This window comes from Meriones unguiculatus, chromosome 7, assembly GCF_030254825.1.
Source record: "Meriones unguiculatus strain TT.TT164.6M chromosome 7, Bangor_MerUng_6.1, whole genome shotgun sequence".
Classification (NCBI taxonomy): Eukaryota; Metazoa; Chordata; class Mammalia; order Rodentia; family Muridae; genus Meriones; species Meriones unguiculatus.
Genome location: NC_083355.1, coordinates 46285241 through 46312190, shown reverse-complemented (window position 1 = coordinate 46312190; position 26950 = coordinate 46285241). Strand labels below are relative to the sequence as shown.

Sequence of the window (26950 nt, the reverse complement as noted above, 5' to 3'; positions counted from 1 at the left end):
TCATGTCACCCCTCCACCTATCGCCGGAGGCCGCCGCAAGGCGTGCGCGGGATCTGCCTTCCCCGGCCAATGGGGAGGAGAGGCCACCGCGCAGTGCGCGGCGCAAAGCTGTCGGAAGGCCGCCCTCGCCGGCCTGGGCGTGGAGACTTCCCCGGCGCGCGGTCCCGGCCGCCCCAGCTGTCAGCGCTGCCATGGCTGCGCGGCCCGTCACTCTCGGCATCGACCTGGGCACCACGTCCGTGAAGGCCGCCCTGTTGGAGGCTGCACCCGGCCACCCATCCGGGTTCGTGGTGCTGGCGAGCTGCGCGCGGGCTGCGAGGGCGGAGACCGCGAGCGTGGCGGCCGGGCCGCAGGTGAGGCAGCCCTGGCGTCGCCGCCCCGCGAAGAAGTAGCCCCGACTGTCCAGTCTGCTGCCCTTTCCTCCGGCTTCCCGCCTGTGCAGCGCAGGCTAAGCCGTTAGATTTTTGCTCAAGGAGCTTTCCCGCGTGCTGGCACCGATCTTCCCATTCTCAGGCTTCCCTGGGGCCCCTGCCCAGGGCGCTGGATCCATCTCCTCTCTGCTTATCACTCTCTGTACTTTGACCTGAGAGGACTCGCTATCGCGCTTGCTGCTTGTGGCTCACCTTTGCCCTGTGTCCTCAAGTTCAGGCATCATTCCCCGCGGCCTCTCCTCCTCCCCCGTTAGGCAGCTTGTGCTCTGAAATCAGATATAGGATTAGGTTTAAAGTGAACTGAAAAAATTCACCTAGTTACTCACAGAGGTCCAGCCCCAACCGAGAGCCTCTGTAGGAAAGTTGTCAGAGCAGGGGGAAAGGCACTGAGATAAGTTGATTAAAAATTTAAAAAGAGCCCGGGGTGGGTGGGGAGTGGCGGCACACGCCTGTAATCCCGCACTCAGGGAGGCAGAGGCAGGCAGACCTCTGTGAGTTCAAGGCTAGCCTGGTCTTCAAAGCAAGTACAGGACAGCCAAGGCTACACAGAGAAACCCTGTCTCGAAAAAAACAAAACAAACCCAAAAAGAATCATATGGATAATTATACACTACAACCACTGGCCTTTGAAAACCATAACACAGAAAAATAGACATTCAGGATCGCTCAGTTGGTAAAAGGAATTGCTGAGCAAGCCTGGTGACCTGAATTCTCTCTTCAAAACCCACTGACCTCTGAAAAGCTGCCCCTTGATTGCCACATGTGCCTCCACTACAAGTGTCTTCGAAGGCGCTTGCACATACATGTATATGCACATATGTATATATGTACACACATACATACATACATTTATACACATATACATACACTTTGTACACACACACGTCTTTAAAAATATCCTATGAATTACAGACCGTGGATTCTGTTGGGAAATGATGTAAATAGGCTCAGAATAAACATCAAGCCTCAGATTCTGCTCCTGTTAGTTTCCTGAAAAGGGCCAGTGTATAATCAGTGAACTTACAGAAATTAATGTCAAGCCAACAGTCCACCCCTCACATTTTTTCTTGGCCTCAACTTGTTCCCTGACTGGAACTGGGTGGCCTCTAAGGCTTCCTCTAGAAACTTGGATTGCGTGCAGCACCTGGTACTCGAACTTCGGGTCTCAAACACACTTGCCACGGTCTGTATTCAGTTCTTGGTGGTTCAGAACCCACTTTGCTGGGACATGTTTAAGAAGATGAAGATTGCAGGAGCACTTCTAATTTTCCTAGAGGCCTTCGTATTTAATTTGGTTGGGGCCTCGGGACATTTTAGAGTAATTATTTGACTTCATGGATTATGACCTGGAGAAATTCCCTCTCATCGTAGGGGATTGAGGAGCCAGGATTATAGTACTGTGGGTTCAGGCACTGCCCTTTTTTTGTGAAATTGAACACCCTCCCCTGTTATGAGATAGCGTCTTGCTGGCCTCAAACTGGGATCTTCCTGACTTAGCCTCCAGGTGCTGAGACTGCAGGTGTGTTCTACCCCATGCAGCTAAATTCCAGGGTTTTCAGGGAAACTCTGCCTCAGTCTCCTTATTTGAGGGGGGATGAGTGAGGGTCTGAATGAGTTGCTCAGAACCTTTTTCAAGTCTGAAGTTCCAGGGCTTGATCTGGGTGTAGACCCACTGATGTTTTGAACCAAGAGAGAGTAGCAACAATGGCTTTTCTGTTACAGTATGGGTGTGCCCATTGTCCCACAACTGCCCCCATCACACTCAACCCTAAAATGAACTGCTGAACACAGCCTGCTTGTCTTTACTCCCAGCTGGCTCATTTTCCTCCTCCGCCGTCTCCACCCAAACAACTCACTCACCCTGGACCCATTTTAAACAGAGGCCTCTCTGTCCTGAGATGTACCATCTGATGGCTATTTGGGGACTTTAACATTTATTTATTTATTTTTAATTCTTTTATTTTATTCATTTTATAGCCTGATCATAGCCCCTCCCTCCTCTCCCCACAGCCCCATCCTGACACTCCTTCCCCATTCCTCCATCCCCTTATTTTCAGAGAAGGGGAAGCCCTCCAGTGGGTACCAACTCACTCTGGTATATCAAGTCTCAGCAGGACTAAGGGCCAGGCCAGGCAGCCCAGCTATGTGAAGGGATCCAAAGGCAGGCGTCAGGGACAGCCTGCATTCTAATTTTGGGGGACCCAGGGGAAGGTCAAGCTGCACATCTGCTACATTGTATAGGGGTCTAGGTCCAGCCTTTTGGTTGGTGGGTCAGTTTCTGTGAGCCCCCATGGGCCCAGATTAGTTGACTCTGTAGGGCTTCTTGTGGTGGCCTGATCTCTCTGGCTTCCTCAATCTTTCCCCCAACTTTTTCACAAGACTCCCTGAGCTCTGCCTGTTGTTTGGCTGTGGGTCTCTGCATCAGTTTCCACCAGCTGCTGGATGAAGCCTCTCAGAAGACAGTTATGCTGGGATCCTGTCTGCAAGCATAGCAGAGTATCACTAATAGTGTGAGGGGTTGGCTCTCTCCCATGGGGTGGGTCTCTAGTTGGACCAGTCATTGGTTAGCCCTTTTCTCCATCTCTGTTCCATCTTTATCCCTGCACATCTTGTAGGCAGGACAAATTTTGGGTTGAAGGTTTTGTGGGTGGGTTGGTGTACCCCCTTCCACTGGAAGTCCCACCTGGCTTCAGGAGGTGGCCTATTCAGGCGTCATCTGCTGGTAGAAGGCTCAGCTAGGGTCACCCATATTTGGGGACTTGGAAACTACCACTGTCTTAAATGAAAGACAGAAATGTGGACTACACATGTAGTTTTCATTTTTTGAGTAGCTATTTAAAAGAAGTAAAGGAATTGGTGAAACTGACTTAAATAAAATCTTATTTATTTATTTATTTATTTATTATTTTTGAGGCAGAGTCCCACTGTGTAGACCTGGCTGCTTAGGAACTTGCTGTGTAACAAAAAATTACATGCTTCCACCATCTGAGTGCTGGGATAAAATTAATTTTCATTCTGTATTATAATTAACCTAATGTATGTAAAATATCATTTTAACATGCAATAATAGAGGTGTATTAACGAGACATTCATATTAACTCTGAACCAGTGTGTGTGCATACGGAGTCTAGAGGCCACTCTTGCACTGTGATCCTCAGCCCTCAGGGTTTATTCCTGCCCCACCCCCACACCTTTTTAAAGTTTCTCTTGCTGGCCTGCAGCTTGACAAACAGGCTGGCTGGTCCACAAGCCCCAGGTATCTGCCTATTTCTGCCTTCCTAATGCTAGGATTAAAGTACGTGTCACAGCACCAGATTTTTTAAAGACAAGGCTTCCAGGGTTAGACTCAGGTCTGCATGCTTGTAAGGCAAGCCCTTGACTGACTGGTCTGGCTCCCCATCCTCAGATGTTACATACAAATGAAACATTTCAATTCAGACTGGACAATTCAGACTGCTTAATGGTTGCTACTTGGACTGTGTCCTAAGTAAACACCCCCTCTACTTTCTGGTTTTATCTTTGCCCCTGTCTTTCTTTGTCTGTGGAGATCCTCACAGCCATGCACCTCCTCAGTCTTTTTCGCTGCTGTTCTTTGGCTGGCACACTGACAGGTTCCTTGTTGGGTTCGGGGCTGCCTGCTCAGCTCAGCTCTGCTCTGTGCTCTATCCGCTCCTTTACCAGCTCGCCCTCACCTGGCTCCCTTCTTTGCTCTTCCTTTGTGTTGACTTTTTAGGCCAAGCACTGTCTCAGCCAAGGTTCAGTTTGTTCTCAGGACGGTAGGTGCACTCCCTGGAGGAAGCCCAAAGACGCAGCCTCCCTGTTTCCTCCAGCTTGTAAGCTTTGCATGGCACAGAGAATGGCGTTCATTTTTGAGTTACGCTTTCCTTTCTCTTCTCTGAACTTTCCATGCACCTTCCTAGTTGTTGATGGCTTCTTTATTTTGTATTTGATGGGATTTCTGTGTGCCCAAATACTTTATTTTAGATGAGATCAAAATACATTCTCAATTTATGAAACTTAGAACCTTAGCTCTTGTTTATTTGTTTTGTTTGAGATACGGTTTCTTTGTGTAGTTCTGGCTGTCCTGGGCTTTGTAGACCAGGCTGGCCTTGATCAGAACCCTAGTTCTTAAAAAAGGATTTATTTCATCGTGTGTGTTTGTGTTTGTAGTGTCTGAAAAGGACGGGAGAGGGTATTGGATACTGTGGACTTGGAGATAGTGGCAGTTGTGAGCCACTAGATGAGAGTGTTGGGAACTGAACTGGGTTCTCTGGTAAAGCAGCAAGTCCTCTTAATTGCTGAATTTGTCTCTAGTCCACAATCTGAGCTCATAAATTTTTTTTTTTTTTGGAGACAGGGTTTCTGTGTGTAGCCCTGGCTGTCCTGGTACTCAATCTGTAGACCATGGTGACCATGAACTCAGAGATCGCCTGCCTCTGCCTCCTGAGTGCTGGGATTACAGGTCTGCACCACCACTGCCCAGCTGTTTTCATGATTTTCATCAGGTTTGACCAAAATATTTCCAGACTAATTTAATTTTTGACTTTTTGGTAGTTATTGTGCTGGGAATCTAGAGCCTTGAGCATGCTGGGTAAGCACTCTCCTGGCCCCAGAGGAATTATTATTTCTCCTTCTTTTTTAGACTTTTAAAAAACATTTATTTATTTATTTTTACTTTATGTATATTGGTGTTTTGCCTGCACATATGTCAGTGTGAGGGTGTCTGGATCCTGGAGTTACAGACAGCTGTGAGGAGGAGAGGTAGTTGTGACCCCCGATGTGGGGGTACTGCCCAATGTGGATGCTGAGAATTCAACTAGATCTTCTGCAAGCGCTGTGCATGCTTTTAATGGTTATAGTGTGTGTGTGTGTGTGTGTGTGTGTATGTGTGTGTGTGTGTGTGTGTGTATGTGTGTGTGTGTGTATGTGTGTGTGTGTATGTGTGTGTGTATGTGTGTGTGTGTGTATGTGTGTGTGTATGTGTGTGTGTGTGTATGTGTGTGTGTGTGTATGTGTGTGTGTATGTGTGTGTGTGTGTGTATGTGTGTGTGTGTATATGTGTGTGTGTATGTGTGTGTGTATGTGTGTGTGTGTGTGTATGTGTGTGTGTATGTGTGTGTGTGTGTGTGTGTATGTGTGTGTGTGTGTATGTGTGTGTGTGTATGTGTGTGTGTGTATGTGTGTGTGTGTGTGTGTATGTGTGTGTGTGTGTGTGTGTGTATGTGTGTGTGTATGTGTGTGTGTGTGTATGTGTGTGTGTGTATATGTGTGTGTGTATGTGTGTGTGTATGTGTGTGTGTGTGTATGTGTGTGTGTGTATGTGTGTGTGTGTGTGTGTGTATGTGTGTGTGTGTGTGTGTATGTGTGTGTGTGTATGTGTGTGTGTATGTGTGTGTGTGTATGTGTGTGTGTGTATGTGTGTGTGTGTGTGTGTATGTGTGTGTGTGTGTGTGTGTGTGTGTGGTAGATGTGCACGTGGAGGCCACAGGTGAATTTGTCCACTTAACTTTTTGAGATAAGTTTTTTCACTGAGCCTAGAGATTGCCAGGCAGCCTCAGAGATTCTGTTGTCCTTGCTTCATCAGCACTAGGATTACAGGTATATGCTGCTGTGCTCAGCTTTTCTATGAGGGTGCTTGGGTTCAAAATCAAGTCCTCATGTAGCTTGACAGTCACTTTATTGACTGAGTTATCTCTCTAGCCTCAAAATTTGCTTTATTTTTATTTATTATTTACTCATCTTTTTTTTTTTTTTTAAATGAAATCTCACTATGAGACTATGGCCTACTCTCAGGCTAGTTCCAAACTCTAGGGCTCAAGCATTCTTCCTGCTAGGGCTTATCTGAGAGTACTTTATTCCTTTGGAGTTTTATTATGTTTTGTTTTTGAGACAGGGCCTCACTGTGTAGTCCTAGTTGCTCTGGAACTCTCTATGTAGACAGATCAGGATAATCTTGAACTCACAGAGGTCTGCCTGCCTCTGCCTCCCAAGTTCTGGGATTGAAGGAAGCTCCCTGCTCCTCTCTATCCAGTCTCTCTTCACCCAGACACATGGCTGTCTCCATTTTTCTTAGATGTGTCAACACTGGGCTGGATGTGAGCCTCACCTTCCAGCTTTGGGCTGCTGAGCCTGGAAGGTGTATCACTGCTCGGGAGTTGAGAGCCAGCCCTGGCAACAGACAAGATCGCTTCCCGACTCCCCGCCATGTCCTCCCCCAACCAGCCTACAAAGGCATGAGACCTGCCTTCCGTCCCAGCTGAAATCTCACTTCGGGCTCAGGAAGACTGCAGAATATATAGATTTCTCTTCCTGCATGGGCTTCCCTTCCTTGGTGATTCATTTCCATCCTTCGAATTCATTTGAGTTTCAGAGAGACTCATCTTAGCAGCTAATTTCTGCTTCTCCTCTTATCACCTTTTCTCCACATTCCCTAGCCTGCCTTCCTTCCTTCCTTCCTTCCTTCCTTCCTTCCTTCCTTCCTTCCTTCCTTCCTTCCTTCCTTCCTTCCTTCCTCCTTCCTTCCTTCCTTCCTTCCTTCCTTCCTTCCTTCCTTCCTTCCTGTGAATGAGTGTTAATGTAAAACTTCAGTGGGTCTTCATTGTCTGTGATTTTTTTTTTTTTTGTCGTCTTGCTTGTTAATAAATCTATTTGCTTTGTCTCCTGCTGAATCCGTCTGTAGTCATTCTTTGCAGCCAACCTGGAGCGGAGGGGAGAGGCGTGAACTCCATCTGCGGCTGCACTGCCTGACTCCTCCCTCTGCCTCCAGCCCCCCTTTCCACATTGCTTGTGAAGGAGACCCTCTCCGTATTGCTCCTATTGATGGGGAACAGGCTTGGCTCAGCAGAGCCTGGTCTGTCCGCTGAACTGTCTGCAGCTGAGGGTGGGGACTGGGCCTTTGCATGACAGTCTTAGGCCAGGCTCAGCTGGAGCTAACCAGCTCCTTCAGTTCCATATCTTGGCAGTGACCCTTGGAGAACGAGTCCTCTCTAGGAGATCCATGGAGACCTTCCCGTTTTGGTCTGTTTGTCTGCCCGTGTCCACCCTGTCCTGTTCTGTTTCCAGGGGCAGGAGCAGGATGTGAGCACAATCATCCAAGCCCTAAATGAGTGCCTTGATGCCCTTCCCCGGCAGCAGCTGCAGAGAGTTGGGGGCATTGGAGTGTCGGGACAGATGCATGGCGTCCTATTTTGGAAAGCAGGCCAAGGTATGCTGGGTATGGGTTATGACCTCATGCTGTGGTCACTTAACAGACCAAGAACAGGGCTCTTAGACCAGGGTCAGGTTGTCCTGATGTGGGCATAGTACCTTGCTCCTCAGAACAAAATATTGTAGGCCATCATCTGTGTTTTGTGCAATTTTGTCTGAGTCAGATGTGTGATTAAGACTCAACTGTCTGCTTGTATATCCATGTGCATTACTGTGGACAGCCAGAGGAGAAAGTGAGTGATTCTTTTCTGGGGTTCAGTAGAGAGGATTTCCTACATCTTTCTTCTTATTGTGCCAGCAGCAACAGGGTTATCTCTAACTAAACAAGATATCAAGCCATGGAAACTGAAATTTAAATGTTTTAAAAGTAAATAAATTTTAATCTGTTATGCTTTGTGTGTGTGCGCGCGCGCGCGTGTGTGTGTGTGTGTGTGTGTGTGTATGTGTTTTCCCTTCTTCCACTGCGTGTCTGGGGATGGAACTTTGTGTAGTAAGCGCTTTTACTTGTTGCCTTTTCTTTTTGAGTTGTGGTCTCATGTAGCTCAGGCTGGCCTTACATAGTAGCTAGGCTAATCTTGAGCTGCTGACCCTCCTGCCTCCACTTCCAGGTTTTCTTTTTCTTTTGTGGTTCTAGGGATTCAACCTAGGGCCTCACATGTGCTAGGCAAGTATTCTATCACTGAGCTATTGGTCTTTTTTTTTTCTTCTTCTTCTTCTTTTTATTTTGAGATAATGACTTAATAAATTGCCCAGGCTGGCCTTGAACTCACAATAGCTCAAGCAGGCTGCAAAAAAGACTTATGATCCTCCTGTCTCACACCCCTCAGTAGCTGGAATTACAAGTCTGTAATTTGGTCCTGGGGATGGGACCCAGGGTCTCATGCATGCTGAGTATGTGCATGCAGAGCATTGCTTCTCTGTCATCTGATGCAGATTTACTGCGCTGCAAAGGCAGTGTTAACATGCTTTGTGTGGCCCTTAGGAGGAGACTGTGCCAGGAAAGCAACAATGAGCACTTCAGGTGCCAGGCGTCAGGCTAAGGATGCTACCTGCATGACCTCACCCGTCTTTTCCAACAGCTTTATGATGCGTGACTGTCAGCACTGTAGATGAGGAGCAGGAAGGTCAGAGAGGTTAGAATAACATGCTCTGGGCCACACACCAGCAATCCCTGTCTATCCCATTTCTGACAGGAAGCCTCTTAGAAGACCAGTGCCGCAGAAGAGGAGTGGGTTAGGAAAGGGAGGGACTTCCCAACACAATGTCCACAGAAGGAATAGGCTTTACAGGAAGTCACAGACTCCCTGATTTGGTTGGCATTACTTCTTTTTAAATGATAGAAAATGCCATATAGACATAAACCAGAAAGGATAGTATTATATAACAAAACTCAGAAATAGTGTCATTTAGGCACAGATGGGTGTTATTTGTTTTTTGAGATGGCGTCTTGCACCTCGCAGACAGACACATGGTACTACCCCTGGCTGAGTGCAGACACTTTAAGCAGAGGAGAAGTGGCTACTTGGAACTGATGGGTGATGTGGTTAAGAGGATCAGATGCTGGTTTCCCTCCTTCCTGTCTGGAGAGCCAGCAGCTCAGGTTCCCTGGGCTGTGTGGGGATGACTGGCCCTGTCTAGTGCGATGTCCTCTGAGTCTTGCCCCCACAGGACTGGGTGTCTGTTGTCAGGTCCAGGCAGACAAGCTTGGCTACAAGCAGCAGCAGGGCGATAAGGGCGCCAGAGCTGACCTCTTCCAGAGAGTCTAGGTTGTAAAAGCTTTTTAAATGCTCTAATTCTTTATTAACATGAATAAATGTCCTTTTAATACTTCAACCCTTCCTAAAGGGGAGAGCACAGATCTAATGATTGCGGTCTGGTCATCTTCCTTCCTCTCTTCGTGTCTCCTGGACTCTGTACCAACCACACAACCATCAGCCACATCTGTAGAAGAGCTGCTTAAAATTTCACAGAGCCAGCCTGCTGTCTTCTCATTTTGCTTTCTGCTTCTGGGAAGGAGGAAGTGTGTTTTCTGCTGCTGATTCCTCATGATGGAGTCCAGCAAAGTCAGGTTTGGGATTGAGTGGTGCCTCTTTTAATGGTGTCCATAATTCAGGCTGATTTTAGTGCCTACAACACGGAGGCCATGTACCAGTCCTCTTGGGAGAGATAGAATTCAAGTGTAGAAGCCTATCCCTTCCAGAACAGAGCCAGAGTGGTCAGGCACCAGTGAACAGAGGGCTAAGTGCTTCTGTGAGGGCACAGGGAAGCAAGCGGGAGTACTGGGAGTGATGGGCATTTTCTGAGAGGCCTGTGGTTAGGCCTATTCTCAGAGTCCACTTTCAGGCTCAATAAAAGAGGGAGAGAAAAGGGCCTATAAAGCAAAGCCAAAAGGCAAGCTGCAGATGGGACAAAAACATTTGCCAATGTAGAGCAGGTGAAGGACAGACATCAGGCAAAGAGAAGGCAGACAGACCAAGGGTCCTGGACAAACAGTTCCTGGAAGAGGAAATGCTGAGGAGAGGATGCTCACTGTCATCCACAATTGGGAGACGGCAGATACCAACAACCATGAGACATCATTTTCCACCCACTGGACAGAAAGAAACCAAACAACCTGGGCTATCAAGTATTGTCAAAGGGTAGAGAACTGGCTTATTATAGATGCTGCAGCTGGTATGTGACTGGTGGAAATGATCAGAGCTGTTCTGGAGGGCAGCTTCACAAGGCCTCCAAAAAAGGTGGCTGCTGTGTCTCAGAAATGCTATTACTTGGAACTAGTCCAGGAGAAGTATTTGAGGAGGCATTGTCACCGTCCTTCACTGCATCTTTGTTTATTTTGGTAAAAACGTGGTATTTGCCGTAGGGACTCATTACATACACGCAGTCAGGCCACGGCATGGGACAACAGCTAAGAAGAACAAGGGCCATTCAAGCATATTGACACACAGAGAACTCAAACATGTTGCTCGGCAGCAATAGACACAGTGAGGAGTTATCGTTTAAACAAACACACCCAGGTCAACTTCCTAAAGCAAAACCTGTTGTGTGAGTGTCTACAATACACAGTGACTGGTAAGAATGCACAGTGACAAGAAGGGCGCAATGAAGTGGGCAGCGGGCAAGCAGAACCTTTGCCCATCTATAATATTTGAAGATTCTTTGAAGTTGAAAATTCACTCACTTATTGTTGTGTCATTAAAGCTTCAAATTATAGCATCTTTTTACCAAAGGGAAGGAAGAGGAGGCAACGTTGGGAGGAGGAGGCACACACTGGGCAAGATTCCGGAACAGATTTCCTAGATTCACACGCTGACCCTGCCATGCTGTCTGTTAGGTCTGTGAAGCTGGGCAGATTTTAAAAGCACTCTGCTTCGGTTTTTCTTATGTGGGGTAACAATCATGAAATCAAGTCTCAGCACCCAGCTCACACCACGCTGTAATACCAGTTCTAGTGGAATTAGTGCCCTCTTGTGGCCGCCCCTGGTACTGCATGCACGTGGTGCACAGACATACATGTAGACAAAACATGATACATTAAACAAACAAAAATTACCACAGCGTAAATGAATTACTATTTTAAAGTGTGTTAAATAATATATGGCACATTATAAATATATATAATAAAATTATAATTCAAACAATATAAAAATGGGCTCAAAAGATGAGGTGAGGGGGAGAGCTGGTGCTTCAGGTCGCAGCTTTGAGACTGAGGTGAGAAGCCCACGGGTGGATTCAGGCGGCTGTGCAGCTTTTGGGGCGTCTGTCATAGGAGGAAGTACCCATTACTATCCCCGCCTCCTGGGATCACACAACACCAGGCTGGCACTTCTTCTGCTGTGCCTACGCCAGGAATACTGACAGGCCGTCTGACAAGGCCCCTTTAGAGTCGTTAGCATTGTTTGGTCTGTAACGTGTCCCCAGATATTTTGTAAAGAATTATTTGTGTATCTTATGTATGTGAGTTGCTTTGTCTGCGTGTACACCTGCACGCCAGAAGAGGGCATCATATCCATTATAGATGGTGGTGAGCCACCGTGTGGTTGCTGGGAACTGGACTCTTGACCTCTGGGAGAGCAGCCAGTGCTCTTGACTACCGAGCCGTCTCTCCACTCTGTCTCACCCCCTTACTCCATTTGTGTGTTTCACTTGTCACTTAAAAGAGGACTTCCTGGACCACCTCAAATAACCTACCACTTTCTTTCCTCTTCCCCATTTGCACATTTTTTTTTTTTTTTTTTTTTTTTTTTTGCAGCAACTAAAAGTACCTGGTATTCTATCTTTGCTTGTTTGTACTCTGTCTCCACATTAGCATATGAGCTTCCTGGAGGCAGTGGCTCTCCCTTGATCATTACTGCCTCCTCAGAGACTGGACTAGAACCAGTGTCTGATGCTCAGTGGACCGTCAGTCGATATGTCATTCAGTCACCAAGCGTGAGTGAATGAATGGATGCGTCACAGTGTAGGACTAAGTGGAGAGGGGCAGGTAACTCCCATTCTTTGGTTTCCTATGAATAAACTTATAGAAAAACATAGTGACCTTGGATCTCAAATCTGAGGTCTGGGATCAGACACAGCCATGAAACTTCTACCCTGCTGGCAGACACCATTTTGCTGTCAGGGACAGAGGTTCTTATCTGTGTACTAAGTCTTGCTGTGAGCTGTTCTGGACCCACGTATTGCGTCAGCATTCTTTTCCAGCTGCTGCGGTGGTTGTAATTAAATTGCGTGGTGGTGTGAGAAAGAGCCATATCTGAGGAGAAGATGTGTAGGGGAGGTACGCTGTCTTTTTCAAAGGCTGCCAGAAACATCCTGAGGCTAAGGGCAGGGTTAGCCAGGCTAGCTCTCCGTTGCTTATGGAGAGGAAAGGTTCATTTCCGCTCACGGCTTCGGAGGTTTCAGTGAAATGCTTTGGACAGATCATGGTGGAAACAAGTGGGAGGGATAAACTTTTCTCCTTATGGTTAGGAAGGAGACAGGAGAGACAGAAAATAAACTTGTGTCCCACAATCTCTCTCTTTAAAATTTTATGAGATTTTATTTATCTTTATTATTTGTGTATGAGTGCATGCCTGAATGTCAGTGTACCATGTGTATGCAATTCCTGATGAGGCCAGAATTGGGCCTCATCACCTGGGCCTGGATACAGACTGTTCTTAGCCACCAGGTGGATCCTGGGAATTGAAATGGGGTCTTCTGGAAGAGCAGCCATGCTCTTAACTGGCAAGCCATCTCTCCAGACCCCCACTCCCCAACAATCTCTTTTGAGAGCACGTCCTCAAAGACCTAAGGATCTCTCACTGAGTTCCACCTCTTAAAGTTTCTACCCCCTCTCTACAGCATGAGATGGGACCAAGCCTTTAATATGCAGACCCTGGACGGCAGTTCAGTGTGAAGCATCACGGAGTGAAGGCTCCTCTGCAGCCCGCCTTCTCTAGTGCTCACCGAGTGTTCTCTCTGTGCCGCCAGCGTTCCCCGTGCTCTCCACCTTACCTCATTTAACATAGGCAACGCCACAGACTACACACAGGACTCTAACAGAATCTTAACTTCAACCCTTGTTCTTGCTAGAACCTGAGGTAAAAATGTCAGAAACACTAGGATCCAGGGGTCCAGAGTTCCAAGTGCTTTCTGGTTCTGAACTTCCAGATGGCTGTCACCACGATACTGAGCTAACATGACCTTTGTTTCAGGTTTCAGGGGAACCATAAGAGGGAAAACACACACATACACACACACACACACACACACACACACAGAGAGAGAGAGAGAGAGGAGAGAGAGAGAGAGAATGAGAGAACACTGTGAGAACACTGGGGGTTTGGGGGACTCATTTGTGGTTGTTACTGGTGTGTGTATGTGTGCGCATGTGTGGTAGTTTGGGCCGGGTAACAGACAGCCATTCCCCAGGGGAATTCTGGCTTCCCCAGCCCACTACAGGAACATGGGTGTCTTCAGGGATGAAGTGAAGACATTAGAGAAAAGAAGGTGGCCCCATCCAGCTCCAGAGTTGGTGACTTATAACCTAAGACTTCGTGTAACATCATTTGTTCTTGGGGCTCATATGGGAAGCCTTGGCATGAGGAGATTATTTGTGGGCCGGGGTGGATTACCGGGATCTATCCAGAAACTGTGCATCCTTCCTCCAGACTTTAGGATTACCTGGCCCACCGATGTCCCAGCGGGGTAGTCAGTGCTGCTGGGGAAACGAGCTCAGAGGCTAGGGTAACAGACACTGAAGAACAGTTCTGCACCTCAAGGAAAGTATTGTCTTGTGCTCATTTTTATATATCTTTGTGTGTGAGCTCAAGTGTGCACAGGCATGAGTGTGTCTGCATGCCAGTGGGTGTGAAAATCACTGGACAGCTTGCTGGTTCTCTCCTCTGCTGTGTGGGGATTGAACTCAGGTGGTCAGGCTTGGCAGCAGAAGCCTGATGCACTGCGCCATCTAACCTGCCCCAAGACAGACCTCAGTCTCATCATTCAGCATGGTATCTGTTCTGAAATTTCATTCAGTTCTATTATTCTATTAGTTTTATTATTAATTTCACACATTACAGTCTTTCAACTGTTATGCTTTTCTACCTAATTTTCCTGATTATTTTCTTTATTTCTATTTTATTTACTTTACTATTTTGTTTTGTTTTTTGAGGCACCAGTTAAGTGCATAACTAAAGGAATAAGATTTAGATACCTCTGCTTCATAGGAGATACAACAAAGGATTTGTGTGGATCTACCATAGATTATGTTTTAACACACTGAAGGAAAGGAACTTTGAACCTAGACTGCTCTAATGGATCAACTTTGAGAGCATGAAGAGCATTCTGAGGCACAGAGGCATGCAGATGCAGAAAGATGTGCTGCAAGCAGTTTTAGATAAAGTATTTAAGTCAGAGCACAGGGAATTTCACAAGATGTTAGAAGAGACAGATGCAATAAGCTTGGCCAGACCTCTTAGTGAAGCTTAGTGTCTTTAAAAACAATCAATGAATTTGGGTTTGGGACTGTAGCTCAGGGGTAGAAATGTGCTCAGTGCATTTGAGAAGCCCTGGGTGCCATCTCTAGTATGACAAGCAAATGGTGAGTTGGCTCAGAACAAAATAAAAGAGAAATCATCTTGGTGATCAACCCGATGTCAAACCTAGAAAATGTTGTCGTGATGAAGGTTGGAAGGACACAGAGCAGGAGACTTTGAGAGTTTGTTAAACATCTCCTCTTATGGAAAAGGGGACACAGTATCAGTGTCAAGCTAGAAACAAATTCACACACCAAACCAACCAAGTCATAAAATAGTCTGGGTATGGCTATACTGTGGCACGCAGGAAACTGAGGCAGGAGGATCACAAACTTGAGACCAATTCTGGCTATGAGCTATATAGCAAGACCCTGTCTCAAAAAATCCAATCCAACCCAATCCTTCCCCACCTACCGAGTCCACCCTCAGTCAAGAAGAATGAAAGAGAGAGAGAGAGAGAAAGAGAGAGCGAGAGAGCGAGAGAGCAGAACAGAGAGGCTTGACACATGGAGGACGTGAGTGGCTTGCCCAGGGTCACTCAGCCACTCTGATATCAGAACCATGTATGAAGCACTGTCTCCAAGTGGAAATGTCTGTGCTATAAACTAGCTGGCAGAGAATGTTCAGGGCATGCCCGTATGCATCTCAGTGCTGTTTCCTCCATTTTTGCCATCTCCTTTGTTGCAGGCTGTGAGTGGACAGAAGGAGGGCCTGGCCTTGTATTTGAGCCCAGAGCTGTGAGCCACTTGATTACATGGCAGGATGGCCGTTGTAACAGTGGTTTCCTGGCTTCTCTGCCCAAGCCTGCATCCCATCTCAGTGTGGCCACAGGGTTTGGCTGTGCAACCATCTTCTGGCTTTTGAAAAACAGGTATGATAACTGCCTTTGAACCAGCACATGATTTCTGGGGGGAGAACAGGCAAGGACTGCATCTCTAGCTAGTCACCATCTCTCTGCCTGCTGCCCTATGTCTTGAGTGTGGCCTGGCACAAGTTGGGGTTACAAGGGCCAGATTTGGTCTGGAATGGTTCATTTGTGGAAGATCACCGTTGGTTATCTGCTTCTAACCTAGGATGGGGGTTGAGGTTCGGGGTGGGGAAGGAGACAGACAGAGACAGGGAGGGCAAGAAGTGCCTTGCCACCGTGAGTTCACAGTGGGGTGAGGGCCAGGGCCTTCTTTCCTGGTCACAGTGTGTCTTCCCCCTGGGGCTGGCTTGAGATAGCTTTTTCTCCAGTGGCTGGGACAGTCTTTCCCATGGATTCAGTGTCTTGAGCCTCAGTGTGTGGGGTTATGGCTGTGCCCCAGTGGTTCCATGTCTAGTCCCCTCTGCTCACAGCTAGGCACAGCATGAGCTTCCACATCCTCATTAGATTGTACTGAACTGTTTTTGGTGTGACAAACAGCCCGGAGTTCCTGAAGTCCTACGATGCAGCTGGCACCATTCAGGACTATGTGGTTGCCATGCTGTGCGGCTTGCCAAGACCCCTGATGTCTGACCAGAATGCTGCTAGCTGGGGCTATTTTAACACCCAGAGCCAGAGCTGGAACTTGGAGATGTAAGTATGACGTCGTGGATCCAGGGGAAGAGGGAGAGCTTCAGTGTGGTTTGGGAGTACCCGTGCTTCACTGTGTTTTAAAGTATGGGTAGATGAAAAGACACCTGCTGGAGGGATGCCTTCAGGTTCATTCTGCACAAACGTTTGCCTTTGCAGGGACAAAACTCCAGGGCCCTGTAATGTCTCTTCCTGCAGGGCCTCAATTTTGAGCCCTGAGATACAGTTAGAAGTACATGGTAGTTCAGGTAAAGAGCTTCCTGGTATGTTTCATGCAGCCTTCACTAACCACGAGCAATGGATGTACTGGGTGTTCATGAGGATGCTGGCTGGGCCTGGTTTGGTTTGGAATGTGCTAACCAACTCTAACAGTACTGGGGCCCTGGTGTCCCCTTTTGCAGAGGGTTTGTGTCCCTTCGAACACAGGTATTGGAATGCCTTGAAGTCTGGCTCCTGTCTAACCCTCTCCCACCCTCCTCTGTTTGTGGCTGCTGTTGAGACAGGTTGTCCCCCAGCTCACTCCACAGTGAATCTTGTTCACTGTTTACAAAACCCAAGCTCATGACTTAAGAAACGCCAGAGCCATTTTGTGGTGACGTTGCACTCTGCCCTCCCTTCTGCTGTGTGTAAGCTGCGGCACTGCTTTTCCAGGGACAGAAAAGGCCACATGGCTGAACACCACATGAACCTCCAGGGCTCACTTTTGTCTTTCAGCCTGGAAGTGGCAGGCTTCCCTGTCCACCTGCTCCCCGACATTGCAGAGCCAGGCAGCATGGCAGGCAGAACCTTTCACACATGGTTTGAGATCCCGAAGGGAACACAGGTGGGCGTGGCCCTGGGTGACTTGCAAGCCTCTGTGTATTCCTGCATGGGTCAAAGGACTGACGCAGGTAAACCTCCTTTCATGCCCCTCTTAGAATCACGCTGATGTCTCCTCAGTACCAGCTCTGACCCGGGGTCCGAGACTTACAGTGTAGCTACAAGCTCAGCATCCTGGGGTTCTGGGAAGAGGAAAACACTTTCTTCCCTGCAGGGGAATTCCTCTGTGTGGGAAGCTGACAGACCTCAGGGTTCTCTCCCCTGTGCTGACCACCTGGGCTTTATCCCTGATAGGGCGAGGAGAAGGAGAAGGCTCTTTCTCTTTCTATGTATTCCATGAGCAACAAAATGGAGCTAAGCTGGGGCCATAGCTCAGTGGCTGAATACTTGCCCAGCGTGCACAAGGCCCTGGGCTCTGTTCTCAGAATGAGGGGTGAGTCAGGAGGAAACTAGAGCTGTATTGATTGTGCGCTTGTCAAAGGAAGGCACATTAGATGCATGCTAAGTACAGAACCCTTCCTGTCAGAACGGTCTCCATTTGGTTTCTTTTCCAGAGTCTGTGTCACCTGAGAACTTGGGGTTGTGAAGTGGTGTAGGCCCTTTGGAAAAAGTGTACAGATCCTCACAGCTTAAATGTGGAGTTACCATAGGGCCTGACCATTCCACTGCTAGAGACAGCAAAAGAACTAGAAACACGTGTCCGAACAAACACTCCCACCCCATGGTTTACTCCAGTCTTGTTCAATACAGCCCCAAGCAGAAACAGCCTGAATGGAGTGTGAGAAATGTGGGCTGTATATACAGTTAACAGGGATTGTAGCACTGAACACTACCATGTAAAGAGTGAAAGACAGACACAAAGCCATAGTCAATTAGTAGACAGTATCATAACGCCATGGCATGCCCATGTAGAGAGAAAGATGATCGGCTGCTGGAGGCCACGGTGAGTGCTTCTTAAAGGGGACATTTTCTTTTTAGAGTGATAGAAATGTCTTAGAGTTGGTTAGAGGTAAAGGCTGCTCCCAGGAAATGGAGGAAGGACACCTTTTTCCTATCGTAGGGTCATAACACAGATCACTTGTGACACCGGATGCCTCGCGTTTCCGCACAGACCAGCAAACAATGAGCTGGGAGACAGCAGCCAGAAGTCCTGCAGTTCAATTCAGCCCTGAGGAGATCCCACAGGAACTCCCCCCCCTCACATGTCAGCGTAAGGCGTTTGTTCTGGCCTCTGAGCAGCTGTGTGGAAGACAAGGTGCCCATTCTATCTCTGTCTGTGTGCTTTGGAGAGATATGTCGGCTGGTTTATTTTAAAGCATATAGCAAAGGATACAGTTGAAGAGACAGATGTGGAGGGCAAGGCATCGGAGCCAGCATGTGCGTTTCTATACCGTCTCGTCCATGCCTCCCTCCAAAAGCCTCATGTCCTAGTCACAGGAACCTTTATTCTCTCCTTCAAGCCCCAGGTCCTCTGGATGAGTAGCCAGTGTTCTTAAGTACAGAGCCATCTCTTCTGCTCCTAGCATTTTTTTTTTGACAGTCTTATGCAGCTCAGGCTGGCCTTGAACTCTTTATTCTCCTGTCTGTACTTCCCCTGCTTCCTGAGTTCCTAGATGCAAGTGTGTAACACTATGACTAGCTCCCTTCCCCCCTAAAAACCATGGTCTTGAAAATGCTGGTATAACTGCTACAGCTGAATGCCACGAGTAGAAATTGATAAAGAAAAAGGTTTATTCAGCTTATGGCTCTAGAGGTTTGGCCATAAAACTTTGAGAGGCCACATCTAGTCTTGGGCCTTCTTTCTAGATCATAGCAGGCCAAAGGACATTGCACAGGAAGACAGAAAACTAGTCTGTGTGAGCTAGTTTTTCTACAAAGCTGCTCTCACCGTAACCCACAAATCTACTAATCAATGAGCCATCTGACTCAACTTGGAAAGCTCCTGCTCATAACGGATTGAATTCCATGATGAGTTTACACGAGGACTTTCTAGTCAGAGCAAGGCCCCCTTCCCGGGGTGGCTGGATTCTCTGCTTCCCTGGGCAGGGTTGGTGAGGTGCCTTCCCTGGCCCTGACCCTGTGCTGAGGCAGGTGGGGCACTGTGGCTGCTGGCTCCCAGCCTTGCTGGAGGGTTTGCTGTGCACAGCGTGAAGGGCCTTTGTTCCCTTTGAGGCTATTTTTGTTTTTGTAGCTTTTCATCCCCCAACAGATGAGGAAGTTGGACACCGGCGTCAGTTTGGCCTCCAAACCTGCCAGCTCAGGAAGTAATGCACCATTACTCTTGCTTTACGTTATTTACTAGACACGAGCTGCTGCGTCCAGGGCACACTCAGTGGGCACAATTGACTATGCCTCTTAAAAGAACACACTATTCAAGAACACACATATTTTGAACAGGATCACACTTTGCACCTGCCAGCTTTGCTATGACCTTATGATACGTGACCTTGAGTTAGCCACACAGGCCTGAGCTTTGCCATCTCTCTGCAGTTCTCAACATCAGCACCTCGGTCCAGCTGGCTGCCTCCATGCCTGTGGGATTCCAGCCTCCGCAGACTCTGGATCCGGCAGCCCCCGTCGCCTTCTTCCCTTACTTTGACAGGACCTACCTAGGGGTGGCAGCATCCCTCAATGGAGGCAATGTGCTGGCCACGTTTGTCCACATGCTTGTTCAGTGGATGGCGGATCTAGGTAAGCTGTAGCCCTCAGAGTCAGTGTTTTCGGCTTGCTGCTCTTGTCGCTTACTGTGTACTGTCTGGACCCAGTCTCCCACTCTCAGCCTGCCTGCCCCAGGACTCCTGAGCTTTCAGCTTCCTTTCCTCCACTTTGTCTCTGAAATGTCACATATACTTTTTTTTTTTTTTTTTTTTTAATTTTTGGTGGCAGGAGGCTAGGCACCTTCCCCTGACCTTGACTGTGAATTATTGCAACAGTTTCCTAGCAGCCCCCAGGTCTTCTGGCTCCTTACACTTAAGGCCTTCCTTCCAGACACACATGAACAAAAAAGACCCCGATGTTTGACAATATTATAAAATCCCGATAGCACTTACTCTGCTCTGCAGTTCCTGCCTTGATTTCTTAGAAGGCTCCTGGGGAATTATTAAACCCTTCCTTCCGCCTTCTTTTATTTCCGAAGGAAACCTGCCAGGTTTCCTCTGCTCTGTGTGTAAGGCGGCACCTGTAGCTGTCTTCTAACAGTGGTCTGTTCTGTATGTCCCAAAGGTAGACATTTCCGGTCAGCCATCAGGTTTAGGGAGACTGTGGCCCTCAGGTGCAGTGATCACCAGAACATGTCAAAGTCAGTTAACTGGAAATGTGGAATATGGGATCAGGGTTAGCCACAGGAAGAAGGCACTAGGCAGGCTTCTGCTTGCTGAGCGCACAGCTGGCAGGCTGCGGTTGGCAAATCGTGGGGCAAATTCTACCTTCTTGCCTGGGATCCTCTTAGTAGGAAGAACCAGGAGACCCTCCAGGCAAACTCATAATCACATACTGCTGTAACTGGATTGGGTTGACCAGCTATTCTCTGAGCTGTTTTTCTTTCCTGTAAAAGAGGCGGTGCTCTAGTTGGCCGGGGAACCTGGGAGAATGGATTCTAAAAATGAGGTAGATTAAAGTCTCATGCAATAGCCAACTTCATTCAGAGCATTAGACAATTTATACTCTGAGGGTTAAGAGGTCACATGAATAAAGTACACAGTCACAAGGGCAAGCCCATGGCGGTGGGCAAGCTGAAAGCAGCGTGCTTTGCCAGAGAGGCAGACAAACAAACACCAATAGCTACTTGTAATGACTAATGTAAGCAGGCTCACTCTTATTTTTTACATTTGGGAAGAACATGAAAGCACATTCCAAGAACAATTCCATGTTTTGAAGAAACTGGCCATAGGACTCTTGTTTTCTTGCACTTTCCTCACTGCTCAGAATTCTGCTCCTACAACTTCATTCTTGGTCCGCGTTCAGCCACTATTCCATGTATCTCTCTGTATCTCTCAGTCTTCTTCTTCTTCTTCTTCTTCTTTTTTTTTTTTTTTGGTGAGGCAGGGAGTGCTTTCAAGATTAGTGATTTTATGTACTTTAACCTTTTATGAAATTCCACTGTTATGTACATTCCTGTTTGATTGATCAGCTCCCGCAAGGTCTTACACATTTATATGCTGTGTGATCTTAAGAACGTGAGTTTTCAAAAAGCTTTTCTGTGTTGGGGATTGTGTTGTAAATATAAATATTAGAAGTGTTGGGCTATAATACGTTTACTATTAGCCCTAAGATTATCATGGCGGTATTAGTTAACTTGCTACCACAAATAGTAAGACTTGGACACCTGTTAGATCTATAATTGCCTTATTTACCTTGGACGGGGCAGATATTTTCCTTATACTGTCCCAGTATCCCCACCATCCATTTTCCACCCCATCAATGCCATCCACCTTAATCCTCCTTATCTGGTCTACCTTCCACCCACAGTACCATAGTATTTGCTTGTATTCTTCATCTGGGCTTTTTTTTCTTATGCCATTATTGGAGTCTCCAGACCCACATGAGTTCTTCTCTAGGCTAACTCATCTTGGAGTCTCCTTCCTCTCCTCCTGTCTGTCTATCTCCAGTGGTTCTCCTCAAAAGCCGGGGAACCTAGCCATGCCTACCCCATTCTGCCCTGCCCAGGTATAGGCTGTTTAATCAACCAATCAGGTTGATTTAGGCAGGTTTACACAACAAGGATGGCTGTATCTGGCAAGCAGTAACCAGGTCTTCAGGGCCAGTAATCAGCATTAAACCAACCTCCAACAATTGTCCTTTTCTGTCTAAATAAAAAGGCCACTTTTTATACAGTAAGAATAATTATGAAACAATTATAAAAACCAACAGCTAAGGCATATATATATATTGTCTACTGTAAATGTTTTTGACAATCTTGAAGAAAATATTTTATCTGTGAGGGTCTAAGGTTATTTTAAGTGTGTATTTTCTTGAAGAAAATATTTTATCTGTGAGGGTCTAAGTTATTTTACAGTGTGTATCTATCAACCTAAAAACAACCTAAAAACCTATCTAGACCTGAAACATACTTTAAATTCCTAGGCAATTAATTGTAATTCCTAAGCAAGCTAATTGTAATAATATGACTATTTGGTCTTCAACTACATCAGAGCCTTGAGAAGGAATAAAATTAATTACTTGAGTAAATAGGAAGCACATGCTAGCAGCTTCCAAAAAAAAAAAAGAAAGAAAGAAAGAAAGAAATGATAGAGACAGTTCACTGCCTGAACAGCTGCCCAAGACTCTCTATAATGTTGGAACATCAGGAATTGACCCAACTCCTTAAACACAGTAGGCAAATATTCTCTGCTTAACCTAAGGACAGAGTTTAAAGACACCTAACCATAGGTGAAGATCTACACATAGACAGACCCACCATTTCCCCCAGGTCCTACTCTTGACAGGTAGACACTCTAAATCCTTACAGTTTCTCTATATGCTTTTATATACCCCAGTTTATTTTGGTATGAGAACTAGAGAGATTTTTTTTCTCCTTTATTTTTATTTTATGTGTGTGTATGTTCTTGACTGCATTTATGCCTGTATCACAGGCCTGAAATGCCCTGAGAGGCCAGAAGAGGGAACCACATCCCCTGGGCCTGGGGTTACAGACCGTGTGAGTGCTGGGAATTGAGACCACATCCTCTGGAAGAGCAGATGTGGGCTGGAGAAGAATTTTCTGGTGGGAAGGCCTCCAGACAGAGCTTGCTTGGCTTCACTGGCCACTTGGGTGCAAAAGTGTCTAGGTTTTGGCTGCAGCTCTGGCGTGTTCCTGCCTACGGAAACTTCTTATCCTCCCAGGCTTGAGCCCCTGTGGGAGAGGCAGCGGCTGGCTTTTGTGCCTTGGCATCTTCCTCCACAGAGTCACAGATGGCAGGTTCTGGGCTTCAGCGAAAACCCAGTTTTCGGCCTGTACCACTGGCCCTCCAAATGTGGGTCAAAACCTCTTACTCTGTGATGTTTCCTCTTCCATGCTTTTGTTCCTGATTTTCTCATTTAAAAAAGGAAGTTGGAAGCTGGGTGTGGTGGCACATGCCTTTAAGGTGACGCAGGTGGATTTTTATGACTTTGAAGTCAACCTGCCAATTCCAGGCCAGCCCAGGCTGCATAGTGAGAACTTGGGGTTGGGGGAGAGGAAGAAACTCAGGACTGGGGATGTAGCTTAGAGGCAGAGTACAAGCTTAGTATATGCCAGGACCTGGATTTGATCCCCAATACCTAAACACAAACACGAAAACAAATAGCTGCTATTTTAGTGACGTTCTTAGAGGGATCAGGCTATGACTGGCTCCATACAGTGTTGAAGAGTGCACGTAATTGAATTTGTGTGCTGGAGGCTCTGATGGTGTGACTCACCATGGCTCTCTAGGTTACTGAATCTCACAGATGCTAGGCAAGTGCCCTCCCACCGAGTCACAGCCAAACCCCATTGAGGGCTGGGAACATATCTTAGTTGGTAAAGTGAAAGTATGAGGACCTGAGTTTGAAATGCTAGAATCCACATAAATGCTGGGCCTTGGGAAGCTGGGATAGATGGGCTATTTACAGAGCTCATTGCCAGCCAGCATAGCTAAAGACTAATTGACCTCCATTTTAGTGAGAGACCTTGTCTCAAAAAGAGTGTGGATCAGACACCTGATGTCAACTTTTGGTCTCTACATGGCCATACACACATGTGCACTCCACCCACATACATGTACCCACCTGAACACGTACATACAGCACACATGTGTATACACACATACAAGGCTCCTCCAAGGCCCAGGGTTGACCTCCCCATGCTCAGAAATGCCGACTTAGCCTGGGGACGGGGTGTGGCTAAGCACGGAATTTTACAGATGCCCTTCAGGTGATTCTGATGTCAGTGCATTTGCACTGCTAGTGTGACCAGCAATGCTCTGCCTCTGGGTTCTTCTCATAAACACAGACTATCAAGGTCTGCTCAGACCCCCTGAATCAGAAGCTGGGTTTGTATTTCATAGTGATATTTCAGAAGCACCTGCAGCTTCACGCTGGTGGCTCTCCAACCTGGCTGCATCACAGACTCTACAGCCTAGACCGGTTCCAACAGAGGGTCTGGGAGTGGGTTCCACAGTCCCTTCAGAGCAACTCATGCTATTACAGCTAACAACACTTAGCAAAGAGCCCCTGGGATGGGAAACTAGTCCCCGTCAAAGCTGGGCTCATTCTCCCTCAGCTAAAGGAAGGTTAGAGATCAGAGTGGGTTGTTTTCTTTTTATGGCTCTTGCTATTAAACCCAGGGCTCAAATCATGCTAGGATGATGGTTAGGCCTACTGTTAGGCCTCACCCCAGCTGCCAAGGTGATTCTAACTTGAAAATGTATTGAAGTAAAAACCAACAAAACCTATTCCTTATTATTTATACTTTTAATTCTTTTTTGAAATGAGAGCCTCACTCTATGGACCAGGTTGGCTTCTAACTTGTGATCCTTCTGCAGAGCTAACATAGAATAGGGGACTGAAATTGACTGGGATGCTGGCCTGACATCAATCAGCTGCAGATAGCAAACATAGCACTTCTTCCTGGGCCCCAGCTATCTCATGCATATAAGAATGGCTTAAGCTACATTACATGTAGCAAGGATAGTTTAGTGTGGGATCCATGGGTTGCAGTGAGACTGCTAATGGCTCAAATAGCAGTTCAGACGATGCTTGCTAATGGGTTTACATTTGTTTCCTTAGGATCCCATAGCTGTGTTATAGTTATGATCTCAGTTTAGGGTTAGGACTCACAGTAATACAGATGAACTGTCTTCCAGCTGCAGCTGCAAGGAGACAAATGACTGGCATCTAGAGCAGAGTCGGCCAGCCAGACTGAAGCTCTGAGCTTGAAGCTTCCAGCAGTGTGAGAAGTGGCAGATAGACCTGTCCCTTCATCCTGGGGATTCTAAAACAGACTCTGCCTGCCACCATGGGCTGCATGGTCTCACACAGATCTTCTGTTTCTGACAGGCCTGGAGGTTGAAGAATCCGCTGTCTATTCACGCATGATCCAGGCAGCTGCACAGCAGAAAGATACCCATCTCACCATCACCCCAACAGTGTTGGGGGAGAGGCACCTGCCGGACCAGCTGGCCTCTGTGACTAGAATCTCCTCCTCTGACCTTTCCCTGGGGCATGTGACCCGGGCCCTGTGCAGAGGCATTGTTCAGAACCTGCACTCCATGCTTCCTTTCCAACAGCTCAAAGAGTGGGGCGTGGAGCGGGTGATGGGGAGTGGGAGTGCGCTGTCCAGGAATGAGGTGCTGAAGCAGGAGGTCCAGAGGGCCTTCCCTTTGCCCGTGTGCTTTGGGCAGGGTGTAGATGCAGCCTTTGGGGCAGCTTTGGTTATGCTCCAAAGAGATCTTAGCCAGAAGGTGCTTTAGTTCAGGAAGCTCTTTGGCTAAAGGAATGCTGGGAATTTTATCTAATTGACAATGCCAACATAATCTCTGGGTTGTCCTTTTCCTGGACGGTTCTGTGAGCAGACTGTAAGTTATATTTGATCTTAAGGTACAATCTAGATTGATCAAGATCTTACCTTGAGGGTATATGATAATCATGCACCCAGGAATCATTAACCAGGCCCCAAATTAATGTTTTCCAGAACAGGATCTTCTGAGAGCTGATTGCAAATGAAAATGTGGGTGGTCGAGAAAAATGGGAGAGAGGGAGGAAAATGGGAAGAGGGAGAGAGAGAAAGAGAGAAACACAAACTGTTTCCTGGTTACTGGGCTTGTCTGTGATTCACTTGTAGACAGAGAAGAAAGATGACTTAAGAACCAACAGTCTGGTAGCCATGGCTCCAACTAAGCAAAGAAGACCTGCTTTAACTTATGTCCAACTTTCAGATTGGTCTGTACATGTGGTCCAACTTTGAGTCAAGTGCATTATTGGAAAAATCCCTCCTGCTGGTTTGTTCCAGAGACCTAAGGACATGGAGGCAGGGTGGAGGAGGAGGCTTCCTGCCGTGTGGATCTGTTTCTGGGAAAGTGTTGCACTAGGGCTACCCTGGGTCCTCTCAACACAACTGGCTTGGAGGCACATTCCAGAGAAGAAAGGGGACCACGGAGCACTGTGATGAACACCATCTGACAGGCTGTTTTCAAGACGGCAGCAAGGCACCAGCCCTTTTCTATGACTGCGCACAGCCATACGTCCCTCTAAGTCCGGCCACAGATAGTAGGCAGTTTCATGACTTCTCCCTTTCTCCAGAGTCCCACCCCTTCCTCTGTGGTGAAGGTCTTGCTGGCCTCTGCTGGTTCTGGCTCAGTAGAAGTGTCCTGTTAGGTGGGCATGCGCATAGGGGTCAGAGAACCACCTGTCTCCCCATGTGGCAGTACCTTCCAGGAGAGGGTCACCATCACTGTGTCTACTTCCGGCCTCCTACAGGGCCCAAGGCTCAGGCCACTGTGACTTTGGGGGGAGCTCCTGTTGTCTCTTTGTATGAGTCGTTTTACAAGCTATGATTATGGGAACCCCTTTGCCTCCCACTGCTGGCTATAATTCAGAAAATTGAATAAAGTTCATTTTTTCAGAGTCTTGTCTCGCTGACAAACACCCACCCTCCCCCCATTTGGAGGCAGTTGTCATGATTGACATGGCTGCAGGAACCCTCATGACTAGGTATGGTGGTGCATGCTTTTAGTCCCAGCCCTCGGGAGGCAGAAACAGGTGAATCCCAGTGGGTTCCAGGTCTCCGTAGTGAGCGCCAAGAGAGGCTCAGCTAGGAAAACACTGCTACACAAAAACGCCTTGCCCATGTTCACCAGGGCGAGGATGCTCGTCTTATGCAAGCCAACCGGGTTTCCCTTAGCCACACGAGCCAGGGCAGTCATGTTGCAGTCCTTGGGGAAGGCCTTGTGAGAGAGGAGGACAGGCTGAGG

At 47.4% G+C, this 26950-nt stretch overlaps 1 protein-coding gene across 1 annotated transcript; it reads left to right on the top strand.

Annotated features, from left to right (window-relative positions):
• The first annotated feature begins 2 nt into the window (after nucleotides 1-2).
• Shpk (sedoheptulokinase) lies at nucleotides 3-26603 on the top strand. The gene is made up of 7 exons (XM_021654623.2): nucleotides 3-353; nucleotides 7494-7635; nucleotides 15338-15521; nucleotides 16056-16208; nucleotides 16920-17095; nucleotides 19515-19715; nucleotides 25038-26603. The coding sequence occupies exons 1-7, from the start codon at nucleotides 3-5 to the stop codon at nucleotides 25448-25450; spliced, it is 1620 nt and encodes a 539-aa protein (XP_021510298.2). The 3' UTR covers nucleotides 25451-26603.
• The last annotated feature ends 347 nt before the right edge of the window (nucleotides 26604-26950 follow it).